The 14,053-nt window shown below is 42.5% G+C and overlaps 1 protein-coding gene across 1 annotated transcript in view; it reads right to left on the bottom strand.

Annotated features, from left to right (window-relative positions):
- kcnh1a (potassium voltage-gated channel, subfamily H (eag-related), member 1a) overlaps window positions 1-14,053 on the bottom strand; it is a 339,143-nt gene that overhangs the window by 265,960 nt on the left and 59,130 nt on the right. Inside the window, exon 4 of the mRNA XM_068045094.1 lies at window positions 11,571-11,699. Coding sequence (XP_067901195.1) covers window positions 11,571-11,699 — 129 coding nt within the window. The remainder of the gene's footprint in view (window positions 1-11,570; window positions 11,700-14,053) is intronic.

The raw sequence follows: 14,053 nt of genomic DNA, 5'->3' as shown, positions 1-14,053 counted from the left end.
AGAAAAGCAAAGAGAGAGCATGAAAGAAGACTAGCAGCTAACATTAGCGGGAATCCCAAGGTTTTCTATAGACAATAAACAGTAAAAGGAGGAGTTGAGCCAATAAGGGACAATAAGGAAGATTTACACATGGAGGCAGAGGGCACTGCTGAGGTAATAAATGAATACTTTGCATCTGTCTTTACAGGAAGATGCAGCAACACAGGCAATGGTGAAAGAGGAGGCAATTCAGACACTATAAGAGTTTAAAATTGATAAGGAGGGCATATTATATAGGCTGTCTGTACTTGAAGTGGATAAAGCACCACGACCAGTTAAGATGCATCCAAGGACACTGAGGGAAGTGAGGGTGGAAATTGCCGAGGCACTAGCCATAGTTTTTCAATCTTCCTTAGACTCGGGGTGGTGGCAGAGGACTGGAGATTGCAAATGTTACACCCTTGTTCAAAAAAGGGTGTAAAGATAAGTCCAGCAACTACAGGCCAGTCAGTTTAACTTCAGTGGTGGAGAAACTTCTAGAAAGAATAATTTGGGACAAAATTAATAGTCACATGGACAAATACAGGTTATTTATAGAAAGCCAGCATGGGAAAATCATGTTTAACTAACTTGCTGGCATTTTTTGAGGAAACAGAGAGGGTTGATGAGGACAATGCAGTTAATGTGGTGTACATGGACTTTAAAAAGGCTTTTGATACAGTGCCACACAACAGATTTGTGAGCAAACCTGTAGCTCATGGAATAAAAGGGACGGTAGCAACATGGATATGGAATTGGCTGAGTTACAGAAAACAAAGAGTAATGGTTTATCGGGCTGGAGGAAGATTTGTTGTGAAGTTCCCCATGGGTCAGTGTTGGGACCCTTGCTTTTGCTGATATATTAATGACCTAGACCTTGGTGTACAGGGCACAATTTCAAAGTTTGCAGATGACACGAAATTTAGAAGCATTGTGAATTGTGAAGAGCATAGTATAGAAATGCAAAAGGAAGCGGACAAGTTGGTGGAATGGGCGGAGAGGTGGCAGATGAAGTTCACTGCCGAGAAATGTGAAGTGATTCATTTTTGTAGGAAGAACATGGACAGACAATATAAAATACAGGGTACAATTCTAATGGGAGTACAGGAGCAGAAGGACTTGGGTGTATATGCGCATAACTCATTGGAAGGTGGTAGGTCAGGTTGAGAGAGCGATTAATAAAGCATACAGTATCCTGGGCTTTATTAACAGGGCATAGAGTACAAGAGCAAGGAAGTTATGTTGAACATATATAAGACACTCGCTCGGCCTCAGCTGGAGGTTTGCATCCAATTCTGTGTGCCACACTTTAGGAAGGATGTGAGGGCATTGGAGACAGGACAGAAAAGATTCACGAGAATGGTTCCAGGGATGAGAAACTTCAATTATGAAGATAGATTTGAGAAGTTAGGACTGTTTTCCTTGGAGAGAAAAGGCTGAGAGGTGATTTGATAGAGGTATTCAAAATCATGAAGGCTCTGGACAGAGTAGATAGGGAGAAACTGTTCCCACTCATGAAAGGATCGAGAACGAGAGGGCAAAAGTGACATGAGGAAAAACTTTTTCACACAGTAAGTGGTTAAGGTCTGGAATGCGTTGCCTAAGAGTGTGGTGGAGGCAGGTTCAACTGAAGCATTCAAGAGGAAACTAGACTGTTATATGAAAAGGAAGAATGTGCAGGGTTATGGGGAGAAGGCGGGGAAATGGTACTGATGGAATTGCTCTTTCGGCGAGCTGGTGGGGACACGATAGGCCAAGTGGCCTCCTCTTGCACTGTAACAATTCTGTGATTGTACTGTATTGACCCTATAGCTTACCATTCTATTTGCTGTGTTGATTGATGCTCTGCAATGGTTAGAGATTTTAATTGCTGAGTCTATATATAAAAAAAGTTTAGGGCATTGCGATTGTGAAAGGAACTATATAAATGCAAGTCTTTTTTCTTCATAAATACGCCTGAATGTGTTTTTTTTTTTAACCTTACCCTTAGTTAATTGGCACCTTTCATCGAGAGCATATGTTGCTGAATCTTCATCCTACATGAAGCACTTTACACTCTATTAGATTTCATCTGCCATTATTCCTATTTCTATTTTGGAGCACTTTTATCAATGCATACATCCAGCAGAGAAGAACTTGGTGGAGGAGCAGGCCATTCAACTCCTTGAGCTAGTTCCATCATTCAATTAGATCATGGCTGATCTGTGCCTCAACTTGGTTGATAATAAACTGATAATTTTGTTGTTTATTAAAGAAATCTGGTTGATCTGTTATTCTGGGGAAAAGTAGAGTATATGATTGACTGTATCAGTAAGTGGGAAAATTTAAATATGTGTTGTGACCTGTGCAGAAGTTGGACTAGAATAAACAGTGCACTCCTCCTACCTCTGTTGTAACATTAGTCACCGTTGTAATGTAGGAAATGTGGCTGCCAACTTGCACACAGCAAGTTCCCACAAATAGCAATGTGATAATGACCAGATAATCTGTTTTTGTAATGTTGTTTGAAAGGTAAATATTGGCAGGATACTAGGGATGATACCTTTACCTACCAAAAATCTATCAATCCTAAATGTTTTAATTGCCCCAGCCTTCACAGTATTTGGGGGGAGAGAGTTCCAGTTTTCTAATATTCTTAGTCTGAAAAAAAATGCTTCCTGATTTTACTGCTAAATAACATAGCTTTAATTTTAAGGTTATGCCCCCTTGATCTAGAATGCCCCACCAGAGGGAATAGTCTCTTTGTATCCCCCCATTATTTATAATTTTAAATATCTCAAAAGAATAGAAGGGAAGTTTGTGAAACCTGCCCCACTATTTTTGACTCAATATCTAATATATTAAGTTAGCAAAGACATTTAGAAATATTAAAATTACTTTCAGATAACTGGAAATTAGTGTCAGCTATGGCTCGGTTGGTAATACTCTTGCCTCTCAGTCAGAAAATTCTGGGTTCAAGATCCACTCCAGCATTTGAGCACAAAAATTATGGCTGATACTCCAGTGCAGTAGTGAGGGAGTGCTGCACTGCAAGAGGTGCCAGATGAGATGTTAAATCAAGGCTCTGTCTGCTCTCTTAGAGAGGTAAAAGATACCACGATACTATTTTGAAGAGGAGGGGAGTTATCCCCAGTGTCCTGGCCAATATTTACCTTTCAATCAACATTACAAAAACAGATTATCTGATCTTTATCACATTGCTATTTGTGGGAACTTGCTGTGTACAAATCGGCTGCCACATTTCCTACATCACAACAGTGACTACTGTTACAACCGAGGCAGGATGAGTGCAATGTTTATTCTAGTCCCACGTCTCCACAGGCCACAACATATATTTAAATTTTCCCTCTTACTGATACAGTCAATCATATACTCTATTTTTCCCCAGAATAACACACCAACCAGGTTTCTTTAATAAACAAAGTTATCAGTTTATTATAAACCAAGTCTTAACCAATAATGATTAAAACCCTTATTTATCCTAGCCCTCATACACACACGCGCGCAGACCGGTTAACTGGGAAAACAAAGGGGATTTTTGTTTACAGCTCTTACAAAGAAAACAGAAGGAAAATAAACCCTTTGGCTGAAAACAAAGTATGGAAAGATGTCCTTTGTTTTTGTTTGGCATCCCAAATGCATATGGGCGGCTGTCACTAGGATCTTCCGAGAACAGTTCTTTTCAGGTGATGTTGAAGATCAGTTTAGAATCACAGAAAGTTTAAGGCACAGGAAGAGGCCACTTGGCCCATTGTGTCTGTGCCAGCCAAAAAACGATCCACCCATTCCAATCCCACCTTCCAGCATTTGGTCCGTAGCCCTGCAGATTACGGTATTACAGTTTGGGTAGGCTTTCCAAGAGATGCAGCTACAGAGGCTCCAAATAGGTTTTACAGCAGGAATGCAGCAACAAGGATTCGTTCCCACACATTTGACATCCAGGATTTCTTTAAACATACAGGGTTTCTTCAAATACAGCAGGAAATAGGAATCTGCCACACTGGAAATACAGGGTCTCTTTTTCAAGAGGGAGAGAGATGAGCTGGTAGTATCCTGGAAGGCAAAAACCAATTGGCTTTTTTTAAACAGTTCAAATTGAAACTGAAACCATTCCAGAAGTCAAGTGTCTTGACGTCCATAAATCTTGGCTTGTTACTCCTTTGTAAACATCTCTCCAAGTCCAAAACAACCCCTGCTGGGTTATTATTTGAAAACAGGTGCCATCCAGTAACTGTTTAAAGTTCAAACTCAGTCCAAACCTTCTGGTGACCTCCCTTAAAAAAAACACCCAAGGTTCCAGCATCCATTTCAGTTTTCAAACAAATTGTTAAAATTTTACCCGTCATAGTGTAAAACAGCTGCCGATTCACTATTGCCCGTTTTACCCGACATGGCGTAAAACAGCTGCTGATTCACTGGGTAGATCTCGGCGGCGAGCATCTAAGTTGGTGGCCCGCATGCACGGACTGCCCGTCGCAGAGCTGCCGGGATATTTCGCACGGCGGTTCATTAACATGGAGGAGGCGGAATGCCCGCCCCCGGTGACGTAGAGGGGCGGGCGCTCCGTCCCCGGCAACGGCGTCCGGCACCACTGCGCAGGCGCCATTTGTAAAGGGCTTGCAGCCCTTCAGTAAGCTTGAAAGTTTTAAAGGTCCCGGTCTTCACAAAACAAAATTACAATTGCACTTTGAATCTCCTGTCTCACCACCCCCCCACCCAATGAGTAATCAATATATAACTTGCCCTCTCCCCCAAAAAAAGACATTTTTGCGATCCCGAACATCCCCCCCCAAAAGTTTATAAACTTTGACCCTCAACCCCTTCCCACCATCAGGTGCAGTTTTCCCCGCTACCCTCCCCCACCCCCCGCCCTGAAATCTTCACTCCTCCCCCCTCCCCACCAGTGCTATGCCTCGGATCTCCGAATAGAGATCCAAAGGCGCAGGAGTTCCGGCATCTGGCTGGAATATCAGTGTGGGATGGCCAATGAGGACGAGGTAAGTGATAATTCATTCATTAACATTTATTTGACTATTTAAAATAAGGTTCTGTCACCGAGCGGCGAGGGGGCCGCCACAAGGTCTCACTGCCGCCGGTAAAATGGAGCGGGGCCTTCCCGGTGTCGAGGCCTGTGGCAGGCCTCTCCTGGAGGTATTTTCTGGGCCACCCCGCCATGACCCCTGACGTCGGGGGTGGGGGGGGGGGGGGGGTCGGTGGCTGGTAACATCCAACCCATTATTCGCTCTTGCCAATTTACTAGGCAAGGTGTCAAACAGGCTGCCGATCTGCTATTGCCCATTTTGCATCACCGCCCAGATGAATTGCTACCCCACTGAATTTCATTAGATATCTACTTAGATGATTATTGGCTCAAAGGAAACACAAGTCAGAGCTACAACACTGTAAACCATATTTTCGGCTGGGTGCATGGGAGATGCAATTAGACTTAATGTTTTATCAATGTAACCGTGTCTCAACCCTATCAATTGAAAGCAGTTTTAAAAGAAGGATTTTCATTAAAAGCATGAAAGAGATTATTAATTTACTTATTGGAATAGATTGCTACAATCTTGTATTGCCTAACAATACAAATGCTGGAACATACATAGAATCATAGAAATTTACAGCAGGGAAAGAGGCCATTCGGCACATTGTGTCAGTGCTGGCTGACAAGTAACCATCCAGCATAATCCCACTTTCCAGCTCTTGGCCCGTAGCCTTGTAGTTATCGCACTTCAGGTGCATATCCAAGTACTTTTTAAATGTTATGAGGGTTTCTGCCTTTGCCACCTCTTCAGGCAGTGAGTTCCTGATCCTCACCACCCTCTGAGTGAAAAGATTTCCCCTCGAACCTCTCTAAACCTCCAACCTCTTACCCTAAATCTATGCCCCCTGGTTATGAACCCCTCAACCAAGTGGAATAGGACCTTCCGATCCACTCTATCTAGATCACTCATAATTTTATACACTTCAATTAGGTCTCCCCTCAGCCTCTTCTGTTCCAAAGAAAACAACCCTAGCCTATCCAAAATAAAAACAAGAAATGCTGGAAATACTCAGCAGATCTGGCAGCATCTGTGCAGAGAGAAGCAGAGTTAACGTTTCAGGTCAGAGACCCCTCTTCAGAACTGCTATCCAACTGCCTATCCAATCTTTCCTCATAACTAAAATTCTCTAGTTCAGGCAACATGCTCATAAATCTCCTCTGTACCCTCTCTAGTGCAATCACATCCTTCCAATAGTGTGGTAACCAGATATAGTACATCAGCTGTGGCCTACTGTTTTATAAAGTTCCAGCATAACCTCCCAGCTCTTATAATTTATGCGTTGGCTAATAAAGGCAAGCATCCAGTCTGCCTGCTTGACCACCTTATCTACATGTCCAGCCACCTTCAGGGATCTGTGGACATGCACTCCAAGATCCCTCTGTTCCTCCACGCTTCTCAGTATCCTACCATTTATTGTGTATTCCCTTGCCTTGTTACCCTTCCACAAATGCATTACCTCACACTTTTCTCGATTGAACTCCATTAGCCACTGTTCTGTCCAACTGACTAATCCATTGATATATTCCTCCAGTCTACAGCTTTCTTCTTCATTATCAACCACAGGGCCAATTTTTGTATCATCTGCAAACTTCTTAATAACACCCTCTATATTCAAGTGAAATTATTGATATATACCACAAAAAAACAAGGAAACTAGTCCTGAGCTCGACAGAACCCGACTGGGAACAGCCTTCCAGAAACACCCATCGACCACTGCCCTTTGCTTGCTGCCTCTGAGTCAATTTTCGATCCAACTTTCCACTTTGCCTTGGATCCCATGAGCATTTAATTTCGTGACCAGTCTGCCATGTGGGATTTTATCAAAAGGTTTGCTAAAATCCATATAGACTACATCAAATCCACTGCCCTCATCAATTCTCCTCATTACCTCCTCAAAAAATTCAATCGTTGGTCAAATACTTCCCTTAACAAATCCGTGCTGACTGTCCTTGATTAATCAGTGTCTTTCTAAATTAAGATTTATCCTGTCCCTCAGAAATTTTCCTAATTCCACCAAGTTCAGGCTAATTGGGCTATAATTATGTTGTCTATCACTTTCTCCCTTTTTAAACAATGGTAAAACGTTAGCTGTCTTCCAGTCCTCTGACACTACACCTGTAACCAGAGGATTGGAAAATGATGGTCAAAGCCTCCGTTATTTCTTCTCTTGCTTCCCTTAACAGCCGAGGATACAAGCATATGAACTTTCGAATTAAGAGAAGTCACTCGGCCTCTCGAGCCTGCTCCACCATTCAATAAGTTCATAGCTGAACTGATTACTCCACATTCCCGCCTACCGATGCATTTAGTCTGGGCCTGGGTATTTATCCACTTTCAAAAATGTTAACACCACCTTAATACTGCCTCTCTCACTAAGTTAACTTCATATATTTCACACTCCTCCTCCCTGATTGCAACGTCTGTATCATCCCTCTCTTTTGTGAAAACAAACACAAAATATTCATTAAGAACTATACCAATATCCTCTGCCTCCAAGCACATTACCCTTATTGTCCCTATTAGGCCCTACTCTCTCCTTAGTTCTCCTCTTGCTCTTTATAGATCTATTAAAAATCTTTGGGTTTTCCTTGATTTTACTTGCCAATATTTTTTCATGCCCTCTCTTTGATTTCCTAATTTCTTTTTCAATTTCACCCCGACACCTTTTATACTCCTCTAGGTTTTCTACAGTACTGAGCCCTCGATATCTGTCTTAAACTTCCCTTTTTTACTTTATCCTCTCCTTTAAGCCCCTTGCATCCTGGGGGCTCTGGATTTGTTAGTCCCATCCTTATTCTTTAAGGAAACATGTGGAGTAATCAGTTCAGCCATGAACATATTGAATGGCGGAGTAGGTTCGAAGGGCCGAGTGGCATACTCCTGCTCCTAATTTGTATGTTCATACGTATGTATTTAACATTCTTGCTCTGAATCCTGACTATCTCTTCCTTGAATGCTCCCCACTGATCTGACACTGTTTTACCTACTTCCAGTCCACTTTAGCTAAATCACATCTCAACTTAATAAAATTAGTTCTTCCCCACCTGAGAATTTTTATTCCTGGTCTATCTTTGTCCTTTTCCATAACTACCCTAAATCTAACTAAATTATGATCACTTCCACCAAAGTGCTCCCCAACTGATACCCCTTCCACCTGCCTAGTTTCATTCCCTAAAACTAAGTCCAAAACCATCCCCTCTCTGATTGGGCTTGCTACATACTAGCTAAAAAAAGTTCTCGAATGCATTTTAAGAATTCTCCTGCCTCTACGCCTTTCACACTAATTCTATCCCAGTTAATATTAGGGTAATTGAAATCCCCCACTATTACTGCCCTATTGTATTTGCATTTCTCAGTGATTTGACTAAATATTTGCTCTTCTATCTCTCACTGACTACTTGGAGATCTATAGTACACTCCCAGTTATGTGGTTGCCCCTTTTTTGTTCTTCAATTCAACCCGTACGGTCTCATTTGATGATCCTTCTACCATATCATCCCCCCTCACAGCTGTAATTGTTTCTTTAATAAATATTGTGACCCCTGCATCTTTTTATCTCCCGATCTCATCTCCAAACCCAGTAACCAGAAATGTTGAGATGCCCTTCGTTCAGGCATGGCCTGGACTTTACGGGGAAATGCAAATGGCGATGGAGGCGGGGGGAGCTGTAAGATCACGTGAGACAGCACCGGGTCCGGCTCCCAATGTCTTCACACCAGGACGCAATTTCGCGAGCAGCAGACGGCAAGTCTCATAGGAACTTCGCTCATGTTTTGAAAATGAGCAATTAAAAGGTAACTTAGATGATTGAGCAGGCAATTGAAACTGATTTTATGGGCCTGTCGAATTTTGCAAGTAGCTGCACGGGTGCCACAATGGTCAGAGCCTCGGCAGCTTTTAAAGGATGGCAACAGGGCAGCAGCTGTTGGTGTTGCTGCACTCGGCAGCCATGCAGTGAGGCATTTCACTTCCATTGCAAGGAAGGAGTAGGGCAACCATTTACTTGGGGTCCGAGGTCCCCTTGAGGAGTTATTCCTCCTGTCGGAGGGGGTCACTGGAGAGGGGTGTGAGAAGCGGGTGGGCTGGGTAATATTTCAGCAACCACTGGAAGGGTGCCCCCATTATAGCGGCAGGGTCCAGGTGGCGTGGGCATCGTGCAGGCTGATGGGGTTCCTTGGCTGCAGGCTGAGGGATCTAGTTGCTGGTTGAAGAGAGTTGTTGCTGGTTGCAGGCTTCCTGCTGTCCACAGTTTGATACAGGGCTTGGGTACTGGCGGCCTTTTAAACATGCCGCCAGCACTTCCTTCTGCATCCGCTGATGCGCAGCCACCACGTCAAGTCCCGCCTCTGGAAGCTGCATAGTCGGCGACCCCACCTGCCAGACATTAATTGGCTGGCCGGTGCGAGATTGGTCCATAAATGGAGGTCAGAGTGGGAGGGCCTTCGCCACCTGCTTCCGGTTCTGCCTCCACGTCCCCGTTGAGTCACGAAACATTCCTGCCCATGTCTCAGTAATAGCTACAATATCAGACTCCCGTGTATCAATCTGTGTTCTCAGCTCATCTGCCTTATTCTCTAGTCTTCCCGCATTAAAGTATATACCATTCAGCACTGCCAAACTCCCTGTTGTCTATTTTTTAGCTTTTGTTTCCTCTGTCTTCCAAACACTGTTACTAATTTTCTGTCTTCCATTTCCATCATTTCTTCTCCCCCTTCTGAATCTACCCTTAGGTTCCCATCCCCATGCCAAGCTAGTTTAAACCCTTCCCAACGGTACTAGCAAAAACCCCTGCAAGGATATTGGTCCCGGTCCAGTTAAAGTGCAACCCATCCAGCTTGTACAGGTCCCACCTCCCCCAGAATCAGTCCCAATGCCTCAGAATCTAAAGACCTCCCTCCTGCACCATCTCTCCAGCCATGTATTCATCAGCTCTATCTTCCTATTTCTCACTAGCACATGGCAATGGGAGTAATCCAGAGATTACTACCTTAGAGGTCCTGCTTTTCATTCTCTCTCCAACCTCCCTAAGTGCTATCTTCAGGACCTCATCCCTCTTTCTGCCTATGTCATTGGTGCCGATATAGATCACGAGCTCTGCCTGTTCATCGTCCGTCCCCCCTCAGAATGTCCTGCAGTTGCTCAGTGACATCCTTGACCCTGGTACCAGGGAGGCAACACACCATCCTGGAGTCACATCTGCAGTCACAGAAGCACCTGTCTGCTCGTTTCATTATCAAATTCCCTATCACTATTGTTCTTCCACTCTTCCTCCTCCCCCCATTGTGCAATTAAACCACCCATGGTATCATGGATTTGACTCTGTCTGCACCCCCGAGAGGAACCATCACTCTCACCAGTATTCAGAACTGAATACAAGTTAGGATGCGAGATGCACTCATGGGATCCCTGTCCTGTCTGCCAGTCCTCCTTATCCTTCCGGCAGTCACCCATTCCCTCGCTGCCTGCACATGTTTAAGCTGCGTGGGTGACTAGCTCCAGAACATGCTATCCACAAAGCTCTCAGCCTCATGGATGCTCCGTAGTGACTCTAGCCACCACTCAAGCTCCGAAACTTGCAGCTCGAGCTGCTCTAGCTGACAATATTTCTTGCACATGTAGTCGCCCAGGCCATCAGAAGCATCCAGAATTTCCCACATGGCATAGGATGTGCACTCCAAGGAGTTGAGGTTCCCTGTCATGACTTTCTAGACTATTATCTGAAAAGACTTACCAGTTACTCACCAATCGGCTCCTTCCCTGGTAGGGACATCACTATAGCTGTGTTGCAGATGTTGCTTTTGTGTTCAGAGATTTTGCTATAGGCTTTCTCCCTCACTTTAACTCCTCAGTCGCTAGGCTCAGTCTCCACCCAGGTCCGCCACCACTGCTGCAGCCAGTGAGTCTCTCTGTAATATAGATAAACATCTCCCTGCTCACTTAACTAATGCCTCTAGACTTGTGTTCTCAGGTCTCACTGCCTCCCGCTCCCTCACTTGGACCGCTCTTTGTTTTGTAAAAGACCAGAATGGCATCTCTTTGCTCACTCGCCAAATTCCCCAAGTTAAGTACTCTGTAGAAGAAATACTGCATCAAGCTGGACTTCGTGCGTAGCAAAAGCATCCTATATTTATACTAGTAAAAAATTCCAAAGACCTGAGTCAGTCCCTGCTGACCAGGTAGCCAGTTCTAACTAGCCACCTAATTAACTGCTCAGCTGCCACTCGCTGGCAGCTTGTTTACCAATGATTAACACTGTGAAAGAAAATACAAGTTAAGGTCAAAGTTACATTAAATGCTAAATGCAAAACTTGACGAGATTTTAGAAACCCTTAAAATGACCTGACTTGTCAAATGTCCAAGTTTGCCACCGAAGCAGTAATCCATCAAGCTGGACTCATGCTACTTACTTACAGACATTAATTTATTTATTTTCAGAGTATACTTTGATGTGATGTTAAACTGAATCAAATTTATTACAAAAGCGAAAAAGGCCAGAACGGTTACCTTTAGATGACTCATCTTCAATGGGTTGTTTGAAAGCTGTGATATCGCTGAAGGTGCAAAGAAATAATACCACCTTATCTTGCTCATTTCGAATTGGAGCAATTTTCACAAAGAACCACACTGGTGTCCCTATCACAAGAAAAAAAATATTTTAAGAGGCCAAGTATATTTCTCATTTGTGTTAAATAGTATTACAATATTTGAAATGGTTGTAATCTTTAATAAGAAAACTTAAATCTAATTATGTCAATTAGACCATATCCAAGCAAATGTAGAACTTACTAAGGTAAAAAAGCGAAATGAACTCTTAAATAAGAGTATCATAATGTACCTAATGCACGTCTGAATGTTGAAACAGATTGGCTCAAACAGGTGCATATATACTACTGGACACACGATTCAATTTCCTCCATGTAGTTTTTTTTCGCAGACTGGTGAACGTTTTCCTGTCAAATTCCTCCCCGTGCTACTTTAATGTAGTCATTAACCAATTTAGTTTAATTGAGCTAACAATTGTGCCAAAGGAAATTTATTACCACAGATGGCATGCAGAACTAAGCATAACCTTCTGAGTTCTAATCTACATTAACAATTTATAAGAACAAAAGAAAGCCAGCTTGATAATGTAATACAAGACATTTTTATTTGAGCTAGAAGAAAACAAAAGCAGGAACAAGGAAGACAAAGTTATTACAAGGAAACACAAGTTAAGTAAATGGAACAAACAAGTTTTGGTGAAGGATTCAGTCAAAATGATAACCTGCTTTGGATTACTATCATTTCCAGATTTTCTATTTTAATTCAATTTTGCAACATTTACTTTATTTTAAAAAAACAAACAAATTTCCTGGGGACACAATACGAATCTTTTGAGGAAAAATGATGATTGATTAAAGTTTCTATAAATTAATTCAATGCAATATACTAGCAACATTAAGATCACTCTGTTATGGAATGATGATGTCTCTAATAAAATAGTTTATCCATGTGCTTTGTTATATACAACCAATTAGAACTAGTTCTAAAATCTCGTCTTATATTTATTTGTAAGAAGCATGCAGGGGGGAGAGAGAGAGATTGAGCAGTAGAAGAAACTGTTGAATGAATTGTGAATCAAAGACTGGTTTCAACAGTGCTAAAATACTTCTAAAACCTGCTATCTGAACAGCTGTGAAAGAATTAACCCGAATGGTAAATTGTGAGTTAGTTCTAGGTGTTATGGAGAAAGGAGAAGAGTTAAAAGGTCCAACCCTGTCATGATCAATTGTTATAAAACAGCTGAAAGCATTAAATGCCATGAATTCAGACCAGCAAGATTTTGGGAAAACACAAAATGATATGGACAAAATTCCAGTGAAAAAATGTGCTCCGTAATATACTGTGATGCCTTCAACAGGAATGCACTCCTAACAGACTTTTCTTTGACTATTAAAAATGAAAAGCAAATACAATGCAAATGATCTTTGCAAAATAAGACTGCTGTATAAGAACTAATCTGAAACTCTTTCAATTATTATTTACAAAAATTAAAAGCTGTGGTGACTAAAATGTAACTTGAAAGTTACTGATCTATAATTTTGGCCATACAGGCTATTTTCTGCACACTAACTGGTCTAATTACTAAGCCCCCACAATGGTAGCAGGAAGCATGTGCACATTTCCAGCTGGAAGCATTTTGGCCTCTCTCTCACTCCAGACATTCTGTATGCTAAACTACAGATGCTTTCAACACTCAATTCTTTCTCTATGCTCTCCCTCACACCACAAGCTGACCCTTATCCCTCTCTTTCATTTCAGCTGTTGAGAAAGTTAACATCTTTCAACCAGTGCAGGAGGAGGACAGCAATCACTCACTTCACCTGTTATGCCCCCTTGGACTCACCCAACACACCAATGCCGTCTGCATTTCCCTACTGAACAAGTGCCTGAGCATCTACGGCCTCATCTACGACTGTATTGACATCCTAGTTTTGACTGAATCTGGCTCACAGATGCTGATACTTAGCCTATTTTCGATGCCTCCTCATCAGGCTATACTCTCCAGCAGCTGCCAAAACTGCTGCAGTGACAGTGCGGCCCATATCGTACTTTACTCACAGAGCTAGTTTGGCTCTTGAACCCCTATCATTGATGGCCATGTCATTATTCATCTAAGCCCCATGCTCTGGAATTCCCACCCTAAATTCCTCCATCTCTCCACCTTTAAGTCTTTCTTTAAAATCACCTGCTTTGACCCACGTTTTGGTCACTTCTCTTAATATCTCCAATTTTTGGCATCAATTTTTGCCTGATTACAACCTGTGAAACACTATGGGTCATTTTTCTATGCTAATGACACTATAAATGCAAGTAGTGGTTGTAGTGCTGTCTATGTTTGGTGGGCAGGAGCAAGATGTGGTGTTAGTCTCACAGTAAGGTTAGAAAATAGCATCAGTGTGGTAGTGATGCCATTTAATCCTGATCTGAATTTGTTCATAAGGCTC

This window comes from Heterodontus francisci, chromosome 13 (genome assembly GCF_036365525.1).
Source record: "Heterodontus francisci isolate sHetFra1 chromosome 13, sHetFra1.hap1, whole genome shotgun sequence".
NCBI classification, from domain to species: Eukaryota; Metazoa; Chordata; class Chondrichthyes; order Heterodontiformes; family Heterodontidae; genus Heterodontus; species Heterodontus francisci.
Note: the sequence above shows the minus strand (reverse complement) of the source record. Positions and strands in the feature narration are given on the sequence as shown.